The sequence below is a fragment of the Desmodus rotundus genome, chromosome 7, assembly GCF_022682495.2.
Source record: "Desmodus rotundus isolate HL8 chromosome 7, HLdesRot8A.1, whole genome shotgun sequence".
NCBI lineage: Eukaryota > Metazoa > Chordata > Mammalia > Chiroptera > Phyllostomidae > Desmodus > Desmodus rotundus.
The window spans coordinates 36,380,154-36,407,636 of NC_071393.1; the positions used below are offsets into that span (position 1 = coordinate 36,380,154).

General features: G+C 46.9%; 1 protein-coding gene across 9 annotated transcripts in view; it reads right to left on the reverse strand.

The window, feature by feature from the left end:
• NEO1 (neogenin 1) overlaps positions 1–27,483 on the reverse strand; it is a 200,861-nt gene that overhangs the window by 35,003 nt on the left and 138,375 nt on the right. For 6 of the 9 annotated variants that reach the window (XM_053927493.2, XM_053927490.2, XM_053927489.2 and 3 more), the window contains exons 8-16: positions 26,417–26,636; positions 19,463–19,617; positions 15,215–15,363; positions 14,543–14,681; positions 11,638–11,687; positions 9,885–10,032; positions 5,169–5,279; positions 3,919–4,113; positions 124–219 (exon numbers count right to left, since the gene is read on the reverse strand). In XM_053927493.2, coding sequence (XP_053783468.1) covers positions 124–219; positions 3,919–4,113; positions 5,169–5,279; positions 9,885–10,032; positions 11,638–11,687; positions 14,543–14,681; positions 15,215–15,363; positions 19,463–19,617; positions 26,417–26,636 — 1,263 coding nt within the window. The remainder of the gene's footprint in view (positions 1–123; positions 220–3,918; positions 4,114–5,168; positions 5,280–9,884; positions 10,033–11,637; positions 11,688–14,542; positions 14,682–15,214; positions 15,364–19,462; positions 19,618–26,416; positions 26,637–27,483) is intronic. The other 3 variants (XM_053927494.2, XM_053927496.2, XM_053927491.2) reach the window with 1 other exon arrangement.

Sequence of the window (27,483 nt, forward strand, 5' to 3'; positions counted from 1 at the left end):
ACAAGCCCACACTCTCCCGGGAAGCCTGCACCCTGAACTGCCACATACTGTGCCCTCCACTGCTATCCGGGGGCGGGCCCCATGCAAAAAAGCCGAAGGCCAGAGGAGGACAGAGGACCTTACCTGTGTGAGGCCTGGTCACAGCACTCTCATACAGTGGGATGCCTTCGCCCACGTTGTTGAATGCTTTCAAGGTAATCACGTAGTGAGAGCTGGGGTCTGAGGGAGAGAAGCCAGTCAGAACACTGAAATTCTCACCGAAGGATTTTAAAAACTCAGGGGTGACTGCAAGATCTTAACAGAGGAAATACGGAGAGGAGACTTAAAAAGTTTTTATGTGGGATGATGTGGAGTGCAGGGAGATGTGAGACGGTCACGTTACGTTACAGTTGCCCCCCTTACTGCAGGGCCATGTCCCAAGATCCCCAGTGCAGGCCTGAAACCAGGGACAGGACCACACCCTATGTATTCACGATGCTTTTCCCTGTGTGTACCTACCTATGATGAAGTTTAATCTCTAATTCCAGCACAGTAACAAGCAGTAACTAATAATGATGCACTGTAAATGTGGCCTCTGCCTCTGGTAACCGACCTGGTGACCAAAGATGGCTAACTGACTACCAGGCAGGTAGCGCACTCGGCCCGGATACGCTGGACAAAGGGATGATTCGTGTCCCGGGAGGGGGACACAGAGTGGGATGGCTTGAGATTTCATCACACTAGTCAAAATGGTGTGCATTTTAAAACATTATAAATTGTTTATTTCTGGAATCCTCCATTTAATATTTTCAGGTCCTGGTTGCCCATGGGTAACCCAACTGCAGAAGCTGGAACAGCCAACAGTTAAGGGGAAACCACTGTGTAGAAAAACCATCCGGGATCGACTTCCTGGAGTTAGTACCAGGGGTGAGGCTGGCTGTGCTTGCATTCTCTCTTGGCCTCAGCTCATGGGTGGTTAGTGATGTTACTGTATAGTGTGGGGCTTGGACTAGAATGAGTAAATAGGATATTCATGTGTTGTATAAGTCATAGATGGGAGTTTAAAATTAAATCCCTTTCCTTCAGAAGGAGGACAGTGACTGGAACAGCCAAGGTAGAGAAACAAGAGAAAAACTGTTAACTTAGTAATTGCTACATGTCCTTAACTCTCTGCGGGGTGGGGGAGGGGGAGGGAGGACTCCAAATCCAGGAATTGCCAAACTCATCGGCCCTCGTACAGACTTCTCGGTCAGATGAAATCTGCCCCAGATTACGACCGGCTTGGAGGCGATGCTGCAGGAAGCAATGCTCCCTCTGGGAGACCGTGGAAGATGCTGCTAGTTAGATGCGATGAAAAGAGGTGTTATTAAGTAAATACTATTTTTCATTTTCTTGCTTTGTAAGTCAACTTTGAGGTATGAATGGCACACAGTAAAATGTACCACTTTAAGGGGTATATATAGTTTGTTGAGTTTTGACAGGTATGTGTGATTAATCACTGCCACCATCGATACACAGAATATTGCCAACGCTCCACCTCGTTCCCTTGTGACCCTTGCAGTCAATGCCTACCACCCGTTTCTAGGCAACCACTGCTCTCTGTCCCAGCAGAGCTGTGCTGCCTGTTCTGTAACTTCACAGAAAGGTGGTGACGGGCCGCACAGAAACGCAGGAATCTTTGCACATGCTTACTGTCTTCTTGTTTGCCTTCTTTGGTACACTGTTTGTCCTAATCTTTTTTCTAAGGATTTATTTTATTTTTAGAGAGAGGAGAAGAAGGGAGAGAGAGAGAAACATCAATATGTTGTTGCCTCTCAGCCACCCCCCACTGGGGACCTGGCCTGAAACCCAGGCATGTGCCCTGACTGGGAATCGAACCGACGACTCTTTGGTTTGCAGGCCAGAGCTCAGTCCACTGAGCCACACCAGCCAGGGCTCTTTGTCCAAATCTTTTGCCTACTTTTTTACTGGACAGTCATCTTCTTATTGAGTTGTAAGAGTTTTTAAAAATAAATTCTGGACTTAAATTCTTTATCAGATATTTGAATGGTAAGTGTTTTCTCCTGGTCTATGGCTCACTTTTTCATTTTATTGGTGTCTTTTCAAAAGTAGAAGATTTCAATTTTAATAAAGTCAAGTTTATTAATTTCTTAATTTTATAAGTTGGGCTTTTTTGCATCTCAGATATCCCTGCTTACCCCAAGGTCATGAAGACTTTGTCCTGTTTTCTTGTAGAAATTGTACAATTTCAGCTCTTGTGTATGGTCGGAAACAAGGGGCACGGAAGGTTCCTTTTCTGCGTCATACAGTTACCCCGTTATTGCCATACCTTTTGTTGAAAAACCTACCTTCTCCCCACTAAATTATCTCAGCATTTTTGTAAAGGATCCATTGACAATATACACACGGATCTACTTCTAGGTTCCATTCTGCTCCATTTAATCACCTACCTTACACCACAATGCCTCCATTACTGTAGCTTTATAGTAAGTCCTGTCCTACGTGGGTCTTCTAAACTTCATTCTTCATTTCAAAAGTGTTGGACTATTCTAGTTCCTTTGATCTTCCCTATAAATTTTAGAATAAGTTTACAAGTTTCTACAAAAAAGTCTACTGGCATTTTACTTAGGATTGCCCTGGGGAGAATGCAATTTTAATTCCAATGTCCCAGGGCTTATTGTTAAGAGCGTGGAAATAGAACACTTCTGTATATCAATTTTGTATCTTGGGACCTTGCTAAATTCACCTGTAGATTCCTCAAGATTATCTACAGTCACAGTGAGTCTGCAGAGTGCTCAAATATTGGCGTCTAAATACCATGTTCCATAAAAGCAACCAGGGTTCCTTGGAGAAATGGCTGATTCAAGGGGTAAGGGTAGGAGATACCAGAAGCTGAACCATATCAAAGAGGCAGAAGGTGCTTAATGAAAGATGGGGGTGTCCAATGGACGGAGGGGAACCAGTTACAAAGAGATTCCCACTGGCCATCGGCCATCCGTTCCTACGGAAGAGAAGGAAAGCCACTCCTTCTTTAAGGATGCTCATAAATGTAGAAGAAACAATGGAATTAGAAAATCACCATTTGTGAAACACCAGAGTAATAACTGTTCCTAAGATGCTAAAACTGGTAAATGAAAGTTTGATGAGAAATAAAATATTTACAAAGACGGCCTATCTCCCCTGCAAGGTACTTATTATGAAGAAAAAGTAACTTCACACTAGAGAAACGTGGCAGACACCATTTTAACCAAGAGACTGCAGTTAACATCACGCGTGGCAGGCGCTGCTGCGCCTCCTAGTGCCACACGCAGACAAGAACGTGCCACGCCATGACACCCCCTCCAGAGGGCACAAGCTGAACGGGATGAGGAAATACTAGATGATGTTAAGTTGACAGTCTACCATATAGATGGTCTATATTTTTCAAAAAGGTCGTAGTCGTTAAAGTACAAAACCAGCAAATCAACCTGAGGAACCACCCCATCTCAGAACTAGTGACAAACGCCACGCGTGACCGGGCTCGGTGCTTCTCTTTCTCATAAAGGACGCGAACGCGACAGCTACTGGAACGTGAATGAATGGAGTCTGCAGATGTCATCTCGGTGTCAATTCGCTAATTTCGGTCCCTGTAGTGTGCTCATGAGAGGAAGTGTCCCCGTTTCCAGGGAGCGTGTGTTAAAGTGTTAGCTAGCGAGCAGAGAGGTGTCACGTCTGCACGTGCTTCCGGATGGTTCAGAGGGGAAACAAGGACGGAGAGGAGAGTGACAGAGCACACGCGTGGAATGTTAACCCCTGGGGAATCTGAGTCAAGGGTGTACAGGAATCCCTCGTTCTACTACTTTGGAAGTTTTCTATAAAAGTAAATTATTACACAATGCAAAGGCGAAAAGAAAGCAACCACCGAGTGCAATTAGTCCCCCCCCCCCCCGACATACGCACCCAGATTTTCGATGGTGTAGTAGCGCTGCTTGTAGTCCACTTTGATGGTCTGGGCATGCGGGCTGCCGATGCCATAGCCGATGGCATACCCTCTGACCACGATGTTCTGGTTCTCCGGAGGGGTCCAGCTCACCACGATGCTTGTGACGAGCGGGCGGACGTGGAGAGAACTAGGTACTTCAGGGACACGGGTTTCTGGGGAGAAAAGTGGAAAAGCAAGATGAGATCCACCTTCCTTTAGAACATCCCACCACCCTTGGGGAACGGTGCGCAGTCTTTTTCCGAAGTATTTGGTGCTAAGTTTTTTCCATTATGTCCAAGAATTCAAAGACAGTCTGTCTGTACAGTAAAGTATGGCCCGTGGCTTTACTGCGTTCTAAGAAGAAAATGAAACCCAAAGAGTCTGAAATACAAAACACTACAGAGTAATTCTGAAGGGGAGACAGAGATCTAAGAACCTCTGCCCAATAGAAAAAAACAAACAAATTGCCTCTTGATAGTCATTCCTTTTGGTTCCTTAGCCACATCCGATTCCCTAACTTACCAGGTGGGACCATCAGCTAATCAGAAGCCTGCTGTCAGCAGGAAATCAAGGGCCACATTACAGCGGTAGCATTACTTCTTCACTCTCCAAGGTAGTAGGACAAGTCCGAAAACATGACATTTCAGAACCACAAACTGGTGTAACGGGCTTAAAAAGGTGGCGATTTACAGTCGCTTTCAAGGCACAGACTGCTATCTGAACTTACAAATTAGCAACCAAGAGTGAGAATAAGGACCCAGGGTCTCTTGTTTCCCAAGTGCAGCTCCTGAACGCCCCCCCTGCCCCCACCACCCAGACGGACTGAGTAAACAAACAGGTGAGGAAAAGGACAGGTGTCTGTGATGAAGCGAAAAGGGAAACGAACGCAAATAAAGGCAAGATTCCCGTGGCTCAGCCTTACATTTTAGACCATTCATGTACTTAATGGCCTTGGTAAAAAAAAAAAAAAAAAAAAAACCAGACTTAAAGCACCTGTACCTTTTCATTGGCTCTGGTTCTGCTTAAAGAGACAGTCCTCTAAAATCCACTGGGCGGGGGTTGGGGGTGGGGCACAGGAAAATCGCTGCCTTCCCGGATTGGCAGCAGAGCAATACGCTAGAGCTCACAGACTCAAGTGCTGTGTGCGTGCCTCAAACCTGGGGCTTTCCGGTCAGACTCACCGCACTCCACTCAGTACCTTGTTAATCCTGCGCATCGTGGTTCTTACCATCTAAGTCACTTTCAAAGGTTTCCGCGGACAGCCAGTCAGTAGCTGGGCCCGTGCCATTGACTGTCAGAGCGGCCACTCGAAAATTGTACTCGGTCCCCCGATCCAGACCTGAGACCCGAACGACAAGGAAAGACAAGCAGAAGTAAGAGCTTAGGAAGACAAAAGATGTCTCATTAACGCAAATACCTCACCCACCAACTCCGGACACAGCTACTGTGTTGGTGAAATTTTAAAGTTAGTACAAAACAAGCAATACATACATACAGCACAGAGGTCTCCCACCTCTAAAGCAGGAGAAGCTGAGGTCGGCACAGCCCGAGAAGAAAACGAAATGAGTGAAGCTCCCAGGAGATTGCAGGTTTCTAAAAGGCACGTGAAGGCAGTTTAGAGCTCACTGAATGCAATCCCTTCATTTCGTTACTAAGGAAGCTAAGGCCAAAAAGAGGCCAAGAATAATGAAAGGGTTAGAACAAAGGAACAAAGGCAGTTGGTCTTAGAAGACACCGAAGAGGAGAAAAGAATGCAAGATGTAACTCCCGCTTCATCTTTTCTTTTGGCTGAGTGGCAGACAACAGTGTGTGGTGACCAGAGGGACGGGGTGGGGGAGTGGGGGAGGGTAAAGGGACTGAATATTTGGTGACAGAAGATGACAGGACTTTGGGTGGTGGGCATGCAATGCAATACACAGATCACGTGTCACAGTAATGTACACTTGAAACCTATATGACCTAGTAACTGATGTCACCTAATGAAAATAAGAATAAAAAAATCTAAACCCTATCATGTTACCTCTGTTCTCTGAGCCATGCCGTAACCAGAGAAAAAACTTGAAACACCAAACACAGCCCAGAAATCTGCTTCTCAATAGCCTCCCCACCCATAAGTACACACAGTAAGTTGAAGAGGAGCAAAGCCTTTCTCTTATGCAATCTTCGTATTTTCTATCAGCTAAGAAACTCCATGGTTTACCAACGTGTCAAGGGCCACACAGACCCACATGTGACGTCCACCCTACAAGGCAGAGCAGCAGCCAATATTCGTGTATTCATGAGTCCATTTTTTTATTGTGTTTACACACACAATAAAACTTATCATCTGTAACCATTTTAAAGCGTGCAGTTCACATGCATAGATTTTTAGACCACTTGGATACTAGACATTGTGACAGGCGTTACAAGGGCTGTGGGAAATTGTTCTGCTTTCCCATATCCAAGTATTGGGATCTTTGGCCAGGAAGACCATACAGAACTTCCAGAGAGAGAGAGAGCGACTGAGAGAACTTGGCCACGATGAGCCCCGGCCCAGTTAATCAGACGGGAGGTTCTTTCTGTTCTCTGCAGACCACCCTCACTCTATTTGCCCACAAGAAAGCAAGCAGCAAGACTGAAGGAGAAGAGGAAAGACGGCTGGGCCCACGTCACTCTACCCCCCGCCCCCTCCCTGCATACACGAGGCAGAAAGGAGCTGGAGTGGCTGTGTGTGTACATACAACGGTGAGGAGACGACAGTCCGATTACCAGCGACCACATCAGCAAGCCCTCCCTTTGGGGAGGGTTAGAGCATGAGAAAGCGAATGAGGAAGGGGGAGAGTGCGCACACAAGTGTGTGCAAGCGAGAGACTAGCGTGTGAAGAAGAGGTGAGAATCCCTCCACCCCGAGGTAACTGACGGAGGCCACGGACTGACACTGAGGCATACGGACCACACTGTCAAGGTGCGGCAGAACACGGCACGTGCTCTAAGCGGTACAAAGAGAAGAAACAATGAAAGACGTCTGGCTAAAACTTAATCGCACGGCATGGTTCAGTGCTGGGTCCTGGTAACCCATGTTATTCCGTCACACTCACCACGCTTCAAGGTAACACTTCCAGAGAGCAGAGATCGCCATTTTTGCTCACGATTACACACACCCAGGGCTAGCTCACGCTAATCAAAATGGAATAAAGTCTGTTAAACAAAGGAGTCAATCTAAATGTTGTTTTTAAATGCAAGAACTTTCTGGATAAAGAAAAATCTGTTCCTACCACAAAAATGGTATTTGCCTTATATATCAAAGGTTTTATGGAGAAAATGCACAGCCTCCTCATAGACAGGATTGTACTCTTATTTTCAGGCTACGGGCGGCAACAACAGTGCCTGTTGCATAGCACTGTCTACCATTAAATATTCAAAATAAAAGCCTTACAGACAGAAAATGTTATCTAACTGTAGTTGGAGTAAAACGAGAAACTGACCGTTAGGAACACCTCCGAGCAACTGTGCTGGAAAGCTCCTCCAGCGAGGTTCCTCAGCGGCGCCCACAGCACGGAGCAGGGGCTGCCCCACGGAGACACCCCCACCTCCTGAGGTGAAAGCAGGCCCATCCTGGAGATGGGGCTTACGGAGAAAAGCTCCCCGCGTCACTACAGTGCACTCCTTCACTGTCTGCTGCTGCTACCTCAAGTTTTACAAACTCACAAGGAAGGACTCATATTTTTGACTCCAGATCTTGGTTCTATGAAGGGCCTGGCCTCTGGAGGCAGAGGAAAGCGGCTGATGTCATGCTCCTCCCGTCCTTTCGATGTCTGCCCTGGAGGAGAGCAATACATGGGAAGTCTAGGGTCCCGCGAGGGCGATGAAGTCACTCGCGGGGCCTCGATGACGGTAACAATACGTCCAACTTTGTCGTTCTCACCTACCAGCTCTGCCAGGAACCCCAGAACGGCTTCTTAGGGGCATCTGTCTCTCTTCTTTGTCAGCACAGGCCCAAGAGCCAAAAAGCAAAAAGCACGTCACCTTCCTCCCATGGCCTCCTGCGAAGTGAACTTGCCCTTGCCAAGCCAACTCGATTTCCCCTACGTGAGGAAGGGGGGGACCTGCCATCCTCAGGGGTAGATGCCAGTATTAGGGCTATGCCACACCTGCTCTGTTGCACATAAAGAGAAGCTACACAAAAGGAACTATCTACCCCTGACAGCATTTCCTAAAACTTTATTGTGCCCAAAGGAGCAAGAACGACTACCGCACTGCTACAGCTATGCCCCGACGTCGCTCAAGGCCACATACACACAAGTGTGGTGTGACGGGGCACGCCTCTGCCCCGGAAATGCAGGAGGGGTTGGGACGTGCCGAAGACCAGAGCCTGAGTGTCGGCTGCAGTGTGGCCGCCAGCCAGTGCACGTGGCTCTGGCAACTGACCGAATGCTGGCTGTGCAGAGGGTTCTGGAGGAAGCCTTTAAGTAGAAGAGCAAGCAACAGGGCTCTCTGGGACTCTGCCCTCTTTCCTGGCTGCGGAGGGGACAGAGTTCCCGGGCCCCGGGGACTGTGTGGTCCAGGAACATTCTCGGGTCCCTCTCATGTGCTCCAGGGCCTGCCTGGAGCAGAGTGGGCACTAGGCCCCTAAGAGGGAGGGGAGGGGGCTCAGGCTGGCGCACTTGGGGAGCATGGCTGTGCGGCATGCCCTGTGCCCTTCCCCCACACTAGAGGCCACAGTGGCAGCCAGCCTGCTGCCCACACCTCCAGCACTGGCCTGTCAGCTCCCACTGCTGCCGCCTGCTCCGCCCCGTTCCAGCCAGGGCAGGCTTAGTGTACTGGCTGGTGCTGGTCCTGGAGGCAGCGCAGCAGGAAGAGAGGTGTTACAGGGGAGGAGGCCTGGAGCCATGGGCCTAGAGGGCCTGGAGCCCACACAAGCCCTGCGCCCCTCCCTCCCACACGGGAGACCGGCTGCAGGGCAACTGAAACTGTACTGCGTGGGACACACGGGGGGGGGGGGCAGTATCTGAAGAAGACAGTGCGCTCTGAGCAGGGTGCCTGGGTGCACAGACTGAAAGATGCCTGAAGCCAGACACCAACTGGAAGCCAGCTAAGCCTCCTATGTTTCTTTCTTTCTTCTTTTTTTTTTTTTAAGATTTTATTTATTTATTTTTAGAGAGAGGGTAAGGGAGAAAGGAAGGCAGGGAGAAAAACAATGATATGTGAGAGAAATATCGATCAGTTGTCTCTTGTACGCCCCCAACTGGGGACCTGGCCTTCAACCCAGGCAGGAGCCCTCACCAGTATCGAACCAGCGACCTTTCGGTTTGCAGGCCAGGGCTTCATCCACCAAGCCACACCAGCCATCTACGTTTCTTGAAAGACGATACTTTTGGGTGGGAGAAGAGGTTCCTGGCACAACCGTGAACTGAGCTGGCAGAGGGTGATTTTCTTTGTGCGTCTTAGAGGAAACGGGCTTTGAGGCAGAAACTGCCATTTTTTCAAGCTGAACAGACTCTGAATAAACAATTCCTCCCTTTCCACTGAACTCTGCCTCCAGAGTTTTTGCCTGTTGGTGACAAGTGGTAGGCCTCTACTGGTTGTTTGGTGACAGTGTCAATGTTGTAACAATCATTTTGTATACTCTGCTACCAACTAGACTGAGCAGATTCTTTGCTTATAGAGCTTTAACTTTCTTTTCAGAATACAAAAAAAGCAATACATGTATTTTAAAGAACACGGAGGATACAGAAAGACACAAGTAAGGAAATAAAACTCAAACACAGGCTCACCATTCAGAACGTAGAAGAGTATTTTCCATAAATTTTTCATCAAGTCAGAAGTAGAATAAATCATTACACATTCGTTTGAACCACTTTTACTCAGCGCAGGTCAACAGCTCAGTGCAGTAACTAGACCAGCATAACTAACGTGGGAGACAGATACCACCCCCCAGCTTCCCTCTATCTGCAAAGCAGCTGACCTTCAATCGGCTGAGACAGCTGTGTCCCAGTTACCAAGGTCTCAGTGACATCACTCTTGCGGGAGGCCTTTCGGTAGCGAATCTTGTAGCCAGTAATCTTCCCATTTTGTGCGGCTGGAGGAGGTGGCTGCCAGTGAATCACAATACTCTGGAAAGACAAGTTTAAAGGGAAAAGATGAAATACGTCAAAAGCTTGGTTCTCAACTTTTATGTATCATGATCCTAAGTTTAAAGAGGAGGCGCATAAAGGCAGTAGGGTGTTCAGAGTTTTATTATTTCATAACCACTCAGAAATACTTTTTAATTAACCCCCCCTCCCCACCAATGATCAAATTGGGAGACTATATTTGCAAGCAGTATACTTTGGGCCCTTGATCTTCTGGGCGTTTAGCCCGAAAAAAGACACTGGCCAAAAGTCTCAAAAAAGTTTTCAGAAGAAAATATAAGGTCAGAAGCACATGGATTAGAAAGTAAACTATTGACAGGGGTAAGGTTCTCTTCCTATCGCAATTGTGGGACAGCTGAAATTAAATAATTTCTGTCTAACTCTCCCAAAGAGGGATCATGAATTAACAATTTTTTTTTTTTTTTAAGGAAAAGGAGTCCAACAGTACTTTCTGAAAGGACCAAACATCTCAGAGGTCCAAGTAGCCCGGAAGGTGCTCTGAGCCTTTCAAGAGGTGTACATTCCTTAGACGCACAGTGAACACGCCTAGGAGGGATGGTTTCAGCGTCAGCAACCGTCAGGCCTTCACTAGGCTCGTCTCACAGGACTAAGGGACTATGGTACCGGAAGTGACTGACTTCTGTCTACCTCATCACCAAGGTCCTGAACTGTTAAGCTCTACAATGTAATGATTTATGTAACAGTAGCAAATATACGAGGCCTGTCCAGAAGGTATCCAGCCATGCACTATGAAAAATAGAGACATTTACTGAGAAGATACAAGATATAAGAAACACTGTACACAGGACAGTGACGTCTCAGTTTCCTTCAAAGTAGGCACCTTGGGACCTCACACAGTTCTCTCAGTCGCCATCAGCTGCCCTGTCGTATTTTCCTGAATCTCACTGACAATCTGAAATCTCTTCCCTTTCAAAGGTAGTTTTAGTTTTGGGAAAAGCCAGAAGTTGCAGGGTGCCAAATCTGGGATGCAGCGGGGCTGAGTCACCTGGGCAATTTGACGTTTTGCCCAGGACGTGATGCATGAAGGGGGCACATTGTCGTGATGAAGCTGCCAATCACCAGTTGCCCATAGCTGTGGCCTTCTGAATAATCCTAATGGTTTCCGTGAAGGAATGTTCAAGCTTAACACAAAATTTGATGCAGATTCATTGCTCTACTCAGTCAGTACACGTGTTTACTCAACGGCATCTACCGCCCCCACTGACTAGTACAGTGAGGTCATCACTGTTCACACATGCGCACTCCAGTCCACTCTCCTTGGCTGCCAGGTTACATCGATGTTGTGCAAACCATTCTCTTCATATTACAATGGCTGGACTTTTCGGACAGGCCTCGTATTTAGATTCAGAGAGAGGCTGACGTAATTTTGGCATCAGAGAAAGGCAGTAAAGTTTGAACAGGATAAACTCAGGCTGGCTTCTAAGCTCAGCTTTATTGGCAAGTATGATAGCCAGGTCACTTTCCTTCCCGATAGTGATTGTTTCAGTGTGGACTCCCTCTCCATAAGCCCTTCTGAGTCTTACTAATACAACACTAAAAATGAATGACAGCAATATAAAGTTTTACCTTTGAATTTCTCACTTCCAAGGTCAGGTTCTGAGGAGCAGCACTGGGAACTGGACAGGACAAAAAAAAAAAAAAAAAAAAAAGAACAACAAATAATTTTTTCGATCACCTATCATTTGACTTTTCTTGGGTGGACTTTACACGAAGCAGATCTCAACCACTGATCACGCTACCTGAAGGCCCAAAGGCAGCCATCACGCCGCTGTGATGACCGCAGCGTGTGGACCAGGCGTGGTCACGTCTGACTCATTTAAAAAGAGACACCTTCTCTCACGCGCACCCGTTCCCAGGTCAGGTTGTGCCTTTGGGAGTCAGATACTGCTTTCAAGGAAGTGACTGATTATAAACTTTTCCAGAACCCAGAAACATTCTGAACCTTCACCGTAGTCTTTGATTATCCTTGGTGATAGCGTAGCATTATTTTAGGGAAGAGACACACATTTCCTGGAAACTAGTCTGATGAGCATGGCCAGTGAGCGAAGTCGGTACCCAGAGTGTGACTAACGTCACTCAGTGGGCGTGGCTTTCTAGAGTGGTTCCAAAAGGGGCTTTGAGGGCAGTTCCCAAGTAAAGCGAAGAGACGCTTCCATGAAGGGACCATCTGGGTCCTCAAGACAACCGCACGGCAGGGAACACTCGTTCAGACAGGAGAAGTGTGGGGCTGTTGCTGAGACAGCTGCGTAACTTTAGCCCCTCCCATGTTAGAACATGTGACCGGGCATCTCAAGGTTAACGGTCCACACACCCTCCAACGCTCCTCTCTGTAGCAACTGAAGCAAGCAGAGAGAGATCAGTGATCCTGATTAGCTTCCTCTCTGGTCTTCTCTCCTGGCCCACCCAGGGGATCTTCCCTTGCCCTTTTCCAGACATTTGCTGACCAGGTATCCAAGCAGGTGCCCACTGTGCTGTAGGCTTCTGGAGGACAGAGACTACTTCGTGCTCAAGGCTGTACCAGGTGCCGCAGGCCTCAACCCTCAAAGGCTCTGGAGTAGGACTTAGCCACCCACTCCCTGAGTGGCTCAATCACCTCCCTGTTAAGAACCCGGACTAAGCTGCGGAGGCACCCATGTGGCTGCTGTTGCTGTCTCCATCATCATCATCATCATCATCATCGCTAACATTTGCTGCATGCTCTTACACGGCAGGGACTTGACCCTTACAACAGTCCCACATGGGGGTCTCCACTACCATTCCCGCGTTACAGATGACGTTCAAATCTCTCATCCCCAGGATTTGTGTCTGCTCATGCAGGAACCAAAGTCCGTCTCACTCCCGAGGGCCGCCCTTAACTGCCATTTTCACACACGCTCGGCTCCCTGACAGGAACGCGGGTGGGCATGCCGACCCACTTAGTGCAGTTAAAACCGACTCACGTGTACTTTTCAAGCCCTCAACTTTTAAAAGTCTTGACCAACTGGCTGATGTAGCTGGCTAACCAAACTGCAGTTCATATTTATTCCACCCAATTTATGTTGAGAACGTCAAACGCTCAGAACCCAATTGCAAGGATAACACAACGAACACCGTATGTTGCTTTCCAGAATTCACCAAATGTTAGTGTTCTGCCACGCTCGCCATGTTTCTCCCACTGTATTTACACACACCTACTTCCTGACTACAGACTGAGTCCCCCTCGGGCCAGCCGCGGCACCGTGACACTTCACTCAGTTCCCATCTCCTACGATCAGGACGTTCTCCAACGACACTGCCATACGACGACCGCTTTCGGAAAACTTCGTCCGAACACCAAGTATCATCTATCTGATGTACCAAACGGCACATCTAATACTGTGAAAATTTAACGTCAAGTAAACGCATCAACAGTGCCCTTCGTCTGTGTGTTTCTGCTCCCAGGTCCAGGAACCAGTAAAGATCATGCCTGCTTTACATTATTTCATGTGTCTTTCCTCTTCTTTAATCTACACTCCAGACTGAGTTCTCACCATTTTTCTTTCACGAGACTAATGTGTTTTAAGAAGCCCGGCAAGTTTATCTTATTTTTGTTCTTGCATCATTTCCCCCAGGTCAGGTTATGTCCAGGTGTTCCAGCACGGCCAGGTGCCCGTGAAACACTTCTCGCAGGGACACAGCCCAGGTGAAATAGGTGCTGTGTCTTTCTCAATGTCTCACACCCGGCCGCACGCACAGCGTCAGCCGGCTCTGTTGCTGCTGCTGTTTGTTGCGCCATTGGCTTCCAGGAGTCAACTGCAGCTCGCAGAGCACGAGCGTTTACAGACATGCCTTTTTTAGAAAAAGATACTCTTTAACATGTTGGGTTTCGGGGAATTTCGGTAAACAACGCGTACACTTACTAAGAATAATAAACTGCTATTTTCTGTTCTCTTCTAAAAACACGTGTTTTTAAATGCTGGTCTTGACCTACCCCATCTCTTGGGCAAGCTGCAGTCTGAAAAACGCTGCTCTAGGTAAGGGGATGTGTGTGTACATACCTGGGCTTAGAAATTCAGTCACAGTGAGGAGTGAAACTGTCCTAAAACACCACGGAATGAAAGAGACCTGTTTGGCATGCAAACATGATTGCTAAGTAGAGCAGAGCCAGCCTTCCCACAGCCCCTGAACAGTCAGTGTAACGAGTAAGCAGGAACATTCACTTACACAAACGCCCCCACTGAAAACACCACCGAGAAGCTATCTGGTACCTGGCTCGGCCGTGTTCTACGATCTCTCATTGAACCTTCACTGCAACCCAATGTGCCTGGTATGACTCACATTTCTACATTAAATAAACGTGCTAAGTGACTCAGGCGTGTTAAATGACTTGACTGAAGTCACACTACAAAAAGAGGGTTCTGGGATTTGAACAGGCATCAAAGCCCGTGACCTCACTGCTAGGCCACCGGGGCCCCCAAGCACAGTATCCTGTTCCCAAGGATGAAAGACTCACCATCCGACAGCGTCTGAACAGCAACGTCTTGCGTGGACACGCCGGGACCGTGCTTATTGTAGGCCACCACTCGGAAACTGTACTCTGTGTATTTTTTCAGCCCGTTAATGGTGTGCGAGTGACTCGAAACATCGACATCCTTGAATAAAACGAAAACAATTTATACACATACACAGCTCACAAACCAAAAAGCTACAGGAAAGGATGAACTACACAAATTCTGTATTTGACGGAATACAGACTTTTATCCTTTATACAAGATGTTATTTGACATTCAAAGCAGATTAACCATAAACACTGGCAATTTATGGAGAACTAGTGCTTGGCGTTTAGTTGCCCTTCCTGGTAAAACCTACAGAATAAACCTTGGCACAAAGAAAGAGAATCTGTGCACTTTTCATTCCTGTGCCCCCGCCCCCCTCAGATGTCTAGACTGACAAGCACCGAGTTTCGGAAATACGGTTTAACTCTCCTGTTCTAATCTACAGGGTGAAAACCAGCTTCCCAACATCATGTACGGTGTCAGGTGGGTCCTCGACTTCCTGGGACGGTCACTTCATAAGGTATATAGGCGTCTAATCACTACGTTGTATGCCTCAAACTAACACAATAATGCATGTCAACTATAATTAAAAATTAGAAAAAAAGGGAAAAAATGACTTCATCTTATACCTGTTCTTTGTCTGTCCCTTTTTCCATGTAGTACAATTTGTAATTCTGAATCTCCCCATTGCCAGACAACGGTGTTTCCCAGGTGACAGTGATGGAAGTAGGGGACGTTGCATACGCTCGGATGTTAGGTGCTGGGCCAGGGAGCTGAACTAGAAAGGAAATTTCAAGAAGGCAAGATATAAACAAAATTTACTGCGCTCCTCAGTCACCATTCTCAGCAACAATGTCATCATGGCCACCTTTTAAAAACAACAAAAAACTAAAAAAAAAATAACTGATATGACTGAAGTGGTTTTAGGATAATATTAAACAAATTTCTCCTGTTATGACTTAAAACCAAATTTTATCTGTGAAGAACCTCAAGTTCATTAAAAGAAGAAAATGAACACCTCAGAATTCCTCCTGTGCTTTGTAAACTCCCAGTCTGGCAATGGCGCAGCAGCAGGTACAAAGCCATCATCACAAAGAGGGAACCTGTGAGGCAGGTGGGGTCGGGGGCTTGTCCACAAAGAGCTCTGTCTAGAGGGACGTCAGATCTGTATCTGTATCTGTATCTGTATCTATCTATATATGGGTGTATCTATAGATATAATGTATCTATGTATCTATACAGATATATAGTTGCAAATAATGTCGTAAGTACTAACAGTGAGGTAGTGGATGTAACCAAACAGGAAGGGACAGCCCTAGACAGGTGGCTCAGTTGGCTGGAGTGTCGTCTCGTGCACCAAGAGGCTGCGGGTTCAATCCCTGGTCAGGATGCATACAGAAGGCAACCAATTGATGTTTCTCTCTCACTCCCCCCACCCCCTCCCTCTCTCTCTAAAATCAATAAACACATCCTTGGGTGAGGATTGAAAAAAAGAAAGAAAGAGCACACAACTCTGCTTTGGGAGGGTGTGAGTAGGAAAGAGAAACATCAGTGACGATTTCTGTGGAGCAAGAAAACTGAATGGTTTTTTCCATACTAAGGGGAAAATCACCCCAGCAGATGAGGAATAACATGTGAAAAGAGAGTTGTGTGGTTCAGGCTGTAACAGAGAAAAGACGCAGGACAGAGAACACGGAGAAGGATGACGAGAGCTGGAGAATGACGGCCCTGCCACGGCATCTGCGTTATCTCAGTCAGTCACTGAAAACTTACGGTGCTATCGGGTATGTGTTTAGAAGGGATGTGTGAGCACATGCGTGGAAGAAAACAGTGAGGGAACAAGACGCGATGAGAGAAGAATTTGTAGAACAGCTATCTTTTATTCATTCAATGCTTATAGTCAGTGCAGCATCGAGTGCTTTACGTATATTGAAATTACATGTATTTAACTCCTGCACGAACGCACATGAGGTGGGTACTACTATCATCCCCGTTTAGGGATCAGGTTGAGAGGTTAGGAACCATTCCTGAGGGATGGGAAGTGAGTGGTAGAGCCAGGAATGGGGCACTTTCTGATTCTAAAACATGGACCCAGGACGACCAGTTAGGAGATCATTACAACCCCCTGCCCAGGACGTCTGTGCCTGGAAGACTCAACGGCTGCTTGAACGAATGCTGCTCGGCCCCAATCCCCAGAGTGTCTCACATACCTTTATCCCCTTTCACTATATTCTGTTTCTCTGACTGGTGGGTTCCAGCCTCAGTTTCTACACAAACCCCGGGCGGCTGCCTAGACCTACACTTTGCTGGATCCTCTATTTGAAAACAACTCTGGTGCTAGTGGTTCTGTAACAGACCCCCCACTAGATTTAAGGAAGGACAAAAAACTAACAAAATATAAAACTAACTGGCTTTCTTAAATAATAGTGCCACAGCTTAAAATGAGTTTTGCTACCGAAGTAGAGACACCTGATTATGGTTATTCCTGACCGTTGTTTACTTTTTAGCCCTGAGTCACGTTACTCACTTAATGTTAAGAGGGTATTTTGTGCATCTGGACAAGCGGGATTTGTCACACTTCTGCTGATATGGAAAACTTTCCTCTAACACAATTAAGGGGGAAGGAAAGAAAACAGTCCCCAAATTCCCACGAAATCAGCTTCAGTACACTCATTGGCTACCCAAACATAGGCCAATATGACCCTAAAGAAGGCGCTAACTCATTCTTTCACGTTGGCTGTACAGCAAATGGAGAAAAATTTACATTGATCTGTGGGGCTAAACATGTACAATATTTTCCAGGGCCAATGGCAACACTGCCTCTCCACGCGGCCCTGGGGCCTGCAGTGCACCTGCTCCCCGCTCACACCTCCCCCTGCAAAGCACGCTCCCTCGGCCGCCGCCCCTGCACACTCTCAGCAGAGCGCGCTGCCCCTTCCACCTGCGGTCTTGCTACCAACTCTCTTTCCGTCAAACTCCTGAACAAGGGGTTGTGCCGCCTGCTGTCCTCCTGGTGACAGCACGTGGCATCCCGTCAGCTGACCCGTCCATCTCCAGCATCAGACGGTGAGTTTGCTGTACACGGAAGTCAAGTCTTGCTCATCTCCACACCCCGACCCATCTGCACATCCGTGCCCGGCACCCACGGCAGACACTCAAAGTCTACTGTCCCTCCCTCTTTCTTCTTTCACCTTCAAATTGACAATGACCCTTCTAGCCCAGTGGCCATCAACAGTTTGACCCCTAAGTTCTGAAATGATAAAAAAAAGCCACAGGCTCTACTCCAAGGGAAATGGGACTATGTACAGACACACAGACATTTTCATGTATTTTTGGAAAGTTCACGGCCGTAGGGTGCAACTCTTGCGCTGAATCAAACTCACTGGTCTTTTCCTTTGTTTCCATCGTGACTCACCTTGCATGCATAGTTTGATCCTATTTTGGGAATTTGGGTCATGCTGTTTCCCTCCCCAAGAATGCTTTGTCTAAGTTAAATGTTTCCAGGCCAATTCTCATCTCTTCCTGGGAGTCTGCCTTCAGATGCCTAGCTTTTACAGTAACTGTTCCTTGTTTTGTATCCCAGCATCTCTCATAAATGACACCTGTACATGAGAGTTAATTAATGGAGGAGGACTGAGCTTGAAACCTAATAGACTGTTTCTGCTCTTATGGGAACGCAATTAACTGTGGAACTCAACATCCTTTCCCTGCAAGGACAACACACTTTCCTTAAATCCGCCCGCTGACTCTCTGACAGCTCTCGTTCTCGACGGGGTTCGATTCCTGATCTTTGCGCTGTATCCCTGGCACAACTGACGGCCTCCCATCTCGACTGCTCGTTCTGTAAGACGAGAAGCCCTACCTTGTGCATTCCCTGCCCCTCCCATGCCCTGCGCAGTGCTTGGTATGGGGGATACTCAGCAAACACTCGATGGCTGAATGACCTGCTCCAGCATCAGGGAGTGAAGTTCCACAGCTTCTGGTCTTTATTTCCCGCCCCCCCCTTCAGCCCATGAAAAGTCTCTGAATTACTTCTGTGGTTTCACTGGTAAGTGCACGGAATCTGTTTAGTCCCCTGGGTCAGTAGCTCCCACAAACACTTCACAGCTGCGTCAGCCAGAGCTGAAGTGAGGTCTTTGTCACCCCAAGTTTAACAGTAAAGGGAAACTGCAGAAGGCTGTGATAACAAACAGTGGCTTGTGTTAACAGAAGGCAAAGTGTAGCAGAAAGCCTCATGGGAAAAGCATTAACAATGATGTGACTGCTTGTAATTGCAGGCCTCCAGTCTGCAGCCAAAATTTAAGACATATAAGACGTTTACAAAATAAACCAACCTGACACTCATTTCAGTTGCAGAAAATCTTAAGGAACGTATAATTGGAAGTACCAGCATGTAACACGAAAGACTATAGACCCAGAGTAAAGCCATAAAGAGATGCTGATGTGCGTGAAGACCAGGATAAGTCTGGGGTAACAAATACTATACACCTGTTTCTGGTGCAGGGTGTCAGACACAGGGGAATATAAGGATGACAAAGACGGTCTTTGCCACAGAATAAGGGGGACATATTCATAATCACGATTCAAGGAAGAAAGTGATAATGCATCCCAGAATCGTGGAGATACAGCAGTAGCCGCGATCAGAAGAAAGATTCTAGAAGGGGCTGAACCAGGTCTTAGAGCATCAGTGAAGGTGGGGAATGGAACCACAGTGTCTCACACTATCTGCTACTGTCTGATGTGAACTCATTTCCCTCTCATGACTGCTTCACAAAAGCCTGGAAGGCAAGGGCTGCTGCATTTCGCACCGCTGTGGTGTGCAAGGCTACCGGTGGGGCCCGCCGGCTGCAAGGAGTGCTGAGAGACTGGGGACTCACCCTCGGGCTGTGTCTCCACGTGGAGCGGCGCTGAGCTCTCTCCCGAGCCGTGCTGATTTTGAGCCGTCACTCTGAAGACGTACACGGTCTCTGGCATTAGATTCTGAATGGTTACCTGCATTTCTCCTGGGCGACTGGTGTTCTCAACACGCTCCCTTTAGACAAGGAAGGGTTTGGAAAGAGACAGCACTAATTAGCAGTACTTCTAAAACACGTGGTTTCCTCTACCATCCCACATCGAAATCTTATCAGTCTGTGTCAAATTAACTCTCAAAAAAGGGCACTTCTGAGGCTGCAACAGCACAGGGAAGAAGAGCTGTGCGTGTCTGATAACTGACCGCTGTCCGTGTTTAAATGTTACTGCTGTCGCTGGGTGCATGAGGACAAGTTCTCTGCAGAGAAGACACAGACGGAGTCTGCCCATCGCCATTTCAAATGGGGCAGCTGGCCACCGGCTGTGGAGGCTTCAGGAATCACTGACTTTTAAGGGGTGATTCTCAGGGACACAGACTCAATTTTCACAGAAAACATCGAGGGCTGCTGTGCGTATTTTGGATAACAGACTCTCAATAAAAGGACAACAGAGATTATGACTTTTAAAATTGGGGAGAAAACAGTAAAAGTTCAATGAAAGCTAAAAGTAACCTAATCTATAAAATAAGCTAATCATGACACTGACTTTTATTATTTACTTTTTAAAAAGAACACTCTTTTTGAATTATTTTTCCAAAGTGCTCTGAAATGTTTGACAAATCTTATCACGAACAGTACAAATGCATCCAGCAGTCTAGCATCGTGAGATGAAAATATAAAAGCAATTTTCCAGGTTCTTCCCAGAAAGCAGCGTCTAGGCTCAGTCTCGGGGTCTCTGTGCCCACACCTGGGTCTGGAATTATGCTCAGTCCACTGGACTCCCTGGAACAAAACCCGACCGCATTACACAGGAGTTTTCGACAAATACTGTGAAGGGATTTACTTGTATTAGACAAACAACCAGCCTTTAAAGTTGCCAATCACGGGAAGAAAGATCTGGATCTTTCTCGAGAGTAATAATAAAAAGGCCCCAAACTACTCTGTGGAAGAAATTGTTTGAAATTATCTAATTTATTGAATTACAATGCTAACTTTAAAATATTGACAATTTTCCCCTGAAATTACTGATTAACATTTTAATTCTACGTAACCAGTTTGTTTTGCTGTATATGAACATCTGCATTTTAGAGATGTGTTTCTTAGTAGTTTTCTGTAGTTCTTTAACCTACCTTTCTTAATTAAAAAAACAGACAAACAGTACCCACGCCGTATTTATAGAGGTGTTTTTTTTTCTATAATCAGGTGCACTGGCAAAGAGCACTGTGGTAACAAAAGTTACTGCTCAGAGAGACATTTGAGATGGTTATAGATACTATTTTCTCTTTTGCTAACCCTCTAATTCACCAGATTTAGGAGGAGGATGGCACCCGACTTCTTACACCTGAGGTTTCTGACACAATGATTGTGGTATGGAAGGAAGTATGGCATTTTATCTCTCACTAAACCAGCTATTTCCAACCTTGTTCATCTCATGGCACATGAAGTAATTACTAAAATTCTGCAGCACACCAAAACAAATTAGATTTTTTGCCCATCTGACCAAAAAATAGGTGTCATTTTTATTCATTCACACTGAGTGGCTGTTGTTGTCTGCTGTCACTTTGACAGTCTAAGAGCCAAGAGGCTAATGCCTGACTAAGCAGACAGGCACCGCATGTGGTAGATGTTCCTGCGGCGCACAGGGTGAAAACTGCTGACCTCAGCCGAAAGCTCCGCCTGAGTACAGGCTTGGTCCCTTGTGCTCACTCTGTGCCTGGAAGCCTAAGCAAGCTCCCCTGGAAAGACAAGAGTGCTATTTTACTCTACACTGAAGTGAAAGGGTGTCTCGTGTGTGTTCACACTCCACAGAAGCACTCGGCAGAACGCTCACACGCAACACAAACATCACAACTGCATGCTGACTGAGGAGTGGAAAGCTGCCTTCCGCTACGGGAATCCTGCAGAGTGAGGACACCACCCGCACCTTCGGTTTGTTCCGTGTGAAAGCGAAAAAACGGGGGAAATGAGCGAAAGGTACTAAAAACCTAGAATAAGTTTCAATAGAAGCTTTAAAATTAAAAACGTCGGCAACAGTTATATGTCTCTAAGGTTAAATACCCAGCACCTAAAAAGGCTTCTGATATTAGATTGGCCTGAGGTCGCAGAACCAAGTGTCAGTCTAGCAGACAGATCCAGGGACTGTTATAAAGGACAATGTCCCTGGACAGACCAACAGTACCCACACAGTATTTACGGCACGCCACACCGAGGTGACGAGGTTACGGTGGGCCTTAGATTAGAAAGCGTTAGCTAAGAGTCCAACAGAAAGAGAAAGGCACACTCGGTAAGACAGCGTGGGGCTCTAAGTTAGGAGCTCCAGTTCTAGCTCTGGCAATAGACGAGCTTTCCGAGGGACCGTGGGCAAGTCCCTGATGCTTTCTGGGCCTCAGTTTATTCATGCAGCAAGTGACGAAAATGAGATCCGGACGGCAAACGTTTTCTTCAAGGGCCACATATTTCTTACATATTTATAGGCCAAGAGGTAAAATGGAAAATATTATGTAGTTCCTTATATGTCCTATTACAATGGAACCACTTGAACACGTAAACGCTGCTCTTAGCTCCTGGGTCATAAAAATTACAAGTGTGATTCGGCCCAGGGTCCACAGTGGGACAACTCCTGGACTAGACTAACAGATGTCGATCTCTAAAAAGCTGTTCATTTCTGGAATAACTTCCTCTGTGTTCTCCACTTAGTAGCTAGTATCACAAAAGAGTTGCTGTCTACATTAAAGGCACTGAAAATAAAAGAGGGACATTTCACAGTTGAAAAGGTGGAGCTAGGACCTTTTGAAACGCAGGGACCCAGTAGAATTTTGGTAGCTCTTGAGCAAGGCACACAGCGCCACCTGGTGGTTGAATTTTCAAAGGCAGGAAGTTGGCTTGTAAGTCTGAAGAAAACTTACTCTCATTTTGATGAGAAAATTTAAGCTTGGAACAGTTAAATAAAATTTTTTTTATAACACAAGTAACCAGGATCTAGTCTTTTTACTTGTGTTCTTTCTACTCCTTCACCGCTTCTATTCAGGAATCATAAACTTAAAGTAATGAAGTGGCAGTACAGTCTCCAAGAATCTTCCTTTGAAATATTTCACGTATTTATTCTGTCCACTGCAGGCCACTGCTTTTATCTTCATACCTACCACACGCCAAGATGAACAAAACCGCTACCTGATTCATTTCCCTGACTCCCTTTCCTCTCCCCTTTAATCCTGCGTGGCACTCGCAAAGTAATGCTCGTAAAGCCTGTTTAATAAACTCACAGTGCACACTTGCTCAGGAGCTTAAAACGGCCCCTTCTTAACTGATCACACCCAAATTCTTACTGGTATGCCAACATTTTGCTCCAAACTTCCACTTTTTTATAATATCTAGTTCCTACCCAAAATGCTGGGCCAGTTAGACTAGTTTTCTTAGTTCCCACGCTTCAAACGCCACGCACACAAATGACACTGGACCCTCCCTGCCTCTTCTCTTCCTTTATACTATATCCCCTGCCTATTTAACTTTCCTATTTTTCTCAATTCCAACGTCATTTGTTAATCATCCTGCTTATTTCAAATCGAGGATACATCTAAAATTTTATAACGTGACAGATTTTCATTAAAAACAAAAGTATATATAGTTAAAAGTTTGAGCTGTTCTTACTCCTTAAAACCTGTGCTACCCTGAGACCTAACTGGGGCATGTATTGGCCTGTATCTCCCCAGATCTCTTCCAGCCAGGCTCTCTCAGCCGCAGCACCACCGAGCCTGGGGGCAGGAGAATTCTTTGTTGTAAGGAGCTGTCCTGCACACTGTAGGGTGTTTATCAGCATCTCTGGCTTCCGCTGACTAGATGCCAGTAAGCATCTCCTCCCATCTGTTACCAACAATGTCACTGGACATTGCTCAATGTCTCCTGGGAGGCAGGGGACAAGCACAGCTGTGGGGATTTATACACACATCAAAATACACAGATGTAAGTCACTTAACAGTGCCCGCATCATCCTTCACACATAATTATGTGCCCATTCCTCTACCAACAGACTGTTTCTTTTTCATTAGAAATGACGCTACAATAAACATTTTATATGCGAGCCCTATGTATGTCCGTATGCCAGCAGGACACCTGAAAGTGTAATTGTTAGACTGAAGGGTTTGTGCACCAAGAAGATACAAAAAGCTGCCCAATCGCCTTCTCCAAAGGCTATTCTAATTTATACCTCCATCAGCAGCCTAGAGCAGATTTCTTCCCAGCATTTAACTTGCTGAACACTGGATATTATCCACTTAAAATTTTTGCCAGCCTTATAGGTGAAACATGGTAACTCATCATTTTGTATTTCTAAGATTGGCAGTAATAGTGGAAACCGTTTTTTAACTTTAATGACCTTTCCATGAACTTTTAAGAATCATCTCCTCTACCATCTGCCTCCTGGGGTACCTCTTACTTAGGATTGTTGGAGCTCTCTGCACAGACTGAGTGTCAATACGATCTTTTACACATATTACACATTTTCCCACCTTAGACTTGGTAGTTTGACTTTGTTTACATTTTATCACATGGAATTTTACTATGTTATAGAATCAAAATAGCTTCTCTTTTTCTAAAACGTAAGTTTAAAAAATATCTCTTGACCCATCTGTGATTGTTACGCATAACACAAGACAGAGACAGAACTTTTTTAAAAACCCTCACCTGAGGATATGTGTCTGATTTTTCAGAGCGAGAGGAAGGCGGAGAGACAGACAGAGACCACATGGATGTGACAGGGAAACGTGGATGGCCCCCCCACACACACACACTCCCTCACTGGGGACAGGACACGCACCCAAGCCCCCCCCCCCCCCCCCCACCGCGGCCCGGGCGGAGAGACAGAATGTTTATTCTTTCCGCCAAACGGAATTCATTATTCCAACATAATTTCTGGAATAATTGTTATTTCTTCTCTGAAATTAATCTGCTCTCTTAACGAATGTTCATTTAGTGCCGCTACAGGCCGGGCAGGCTCTGCTCTCGGTGCTGGCAGCTGCTGCACTGAAGGGGACCGACACTGTCGATGCGTCAGTGACAAAGGGGAAATTTGCAGAATGCTACATGCTGCAGAAGAAACGCAGAGGAGTGAAACAGGGAGGTGTGCCGGCAGTGGTTCCGAATAACTGGTTTGCAGCCCTCGTCACTGCAGACACCCCGCCAGGCCATCGGGCTTGCGGTTTCCTGAGAGTTTGATAGTTGGCTGGGGAACAAGGTGGCCCCAGGACGGCAGTGTGAGAGGGACTGAGAGGCTAAGCTGAGAGGGGTATGGGAGCCTGAGGAGGCGTCATCTGCGGGTGACAGACGAGAGCCAGGCGGGGTCACCTGTGAAGGAAGTGCACAGAGGCGGAGGAACAGGGCCTGGTGGTGAAAGGGAGCTCGCTGTTCTGAGGAAGGCTAAGTGCTTGCTTTCTCCTGCGAAATTCTGCGAAATTTGTAATGAGATCTGAAAGCCGACTGGAGACTTTCTCAGCAGATGCTGTTTGACAGCAATGTTTTCACCTTCTGTGTCAAGAACTACGCTTCCCTATTGTTGTAATTCCCACAACGGTCCAGCGCAGAGTCCAGATAAACTCTGCCCCATGCGTGCCTCCATCTACCCGGCCCAGTCATGCCACTCGGGCTTCCTTGGGGCATTAAACCAAGGAGCCGCCGCTCCATCAAGGTTCCTGTGGTTGCTGAACTCATCAGTCTGGTATTAAAGACAATATATATCAAACACCAGCACTCTAGTAAGAAATGCAAGCTTTATTTCGCAAGGTAAGGCCCAAACAAAACAGACATTTTAGCTTTCTTTTTTTTTTTCGTGTTCTTTTTCTGGGGTGAAGCAACAGCACGACAAGGGAGCTGTGTGCTCAGCAGTGCTAGGGACACACAGTTAGCACAGGGCATGGTTCCTCCTCCCAAGGAGTTCATGATCAGGTTGAGGAAACACACAGACGCACGTAGAAAGTACCAAAGTAACAACTCACAGCAATTCAAGGCCATGTGCTGAGTGACACGAGTGTCACGTATGAGAGGTGCGGACACAACTAAGAGAAACGCCAACAGTACTGGAATGGGCAGAGAGAGCTTTAGGGGGGTCACGGGGCTCAACCAGGGCTGAGGTGGTGAATGGGACTCAGCTTCAGCTGAGAGAGCGGAGGGGACGGGAGTGGAGAGACTGGGCCGGGAAACAGGCTGTCCCGTGGCAGGGACTGGACTGCCGCCATGGGAGGGTGAGCTCAGCTGGGCGGTAAGGAACGCAAGGGTGGACAGACAGAACAAAGCAGGACTGTGGAGGAAAGCAGCCTGGGGATTCTGGACAACCCATAAACAACAGAAAGGCAATGTGAGGTCCTGGAAAGGGTGGAGATGGAAAGGAATTTAATGAAAATGCTGTTTTAGGAAAATTAATCCATAATTTCTCCTGGGTCATCAAGGAGACCCCCTGAAATTCAGCAGCCCACATACACACAAGGGGGCAAACATTCACTTCAGATTAGATTAGTCAGTTAAGTCTACCTTCATTTTTAGAATCCGAAAGTCCTAAATAAGCCTTATTTTGTTAGACTGTGCTGACTGCATCTTATGAACAAGGGGTGGCCCTGGTTACATTTTAATACTTCAGCCTAGATCGCTCCATCTGTCCTCTCTCCGAGTCAGCCCCGAAAGGCAGGGAAGACCACCGAGACTTCAGTCTGGGAATTTATTTCTAATGACCCCAAATTAGGAAAGATGCATCTCAGTGATCAGAGCCAGGGCGAGCAGGACTGGGCTGGGTGGGCCAAGAGGGAGCCAATGGGCTCCGGACAAATGGGCACTTACCTTGCAATCCCCTCCTTGGTGTAGAAGACAGAGTAGGTGAGATTGTCTCCGTGAGGGTCTGAGGCAGGCGTCCGCCACGTCAGTTTGATGAAGCGGGTAGAGACCAGGGAGGCCACGACGTCCCGAGGAGCTGAAGGCAGTGGTCCCGCCGTGGCTGGTGCTAGATGGTCAGTAGTGGCACTGGTCAGTGAGGTGGGAGGTAATGTTGGGATGGCAACATCTTGTCATGTGCAAACATTGGGGAGTATGAAGGGAAAACCACGACGGTTTTAAGAAAGAGAACAGAAGGAACAAAAAACAAAAAAGAAATAAACAAAACCACGATGGGAAATAAAATAAAATGAACGAACATAAAAAAGGCCATTAAACTGAAGGCTGACATGCAGGCCAGGGGGAGCTACTGAAAACTAACGGGCACGATTCGAGGCACATCACTGCTGAGCAAGCAGACGTTCTGGTCACTATAATGGTCGTGGGCAAGGGCAGGGAGGGTGAAAGCTGAGTGCTCAACACCTCCCAGGACACAGCAGTGCCTGAGCCATGGTCTTCAACCCTGAGCGCGGCGTGCGGCCCCTGTCGAACTTTGCATGGGAGTCTCATGCGTGATAAAACCTCCCATTTTCTACTTCAGCAAACCACGGAGCAGTGTGTGTAGTGTGCATGCGCCCGGCTAAGCTCCTCAGAGGCCCCGGGCACCGTGACCTCGCTGAGACCTTTGCGTGTCTTCAGCGCCGCTGGGGTTCCGGAGCCGCACTTTCAACATTAGTTTAATGTGTTAACTTCTGCGCTCTGTGCCGGCAACATCCAGGGAAGTCTGACCATCTTCCTCACGTTGCTAGGTTATAGTTCATTTGCTATCTTATTTGCTATCGATTAACTACAACAGTGTAAAATCATGCATCAAACATTCCAAAACCACAAAAATACAAAACACAGATAGCTTATCTGTATGTTACGGTTCTCACCACAGTGCACATTACCAGGGATGGGCGAGGAGGAGCAGGGCAAAGTCACAGCTCTGTGGTCCTGGCTAGCATTTCTACCTCCTAGGGCAGTCCCGTGGACAA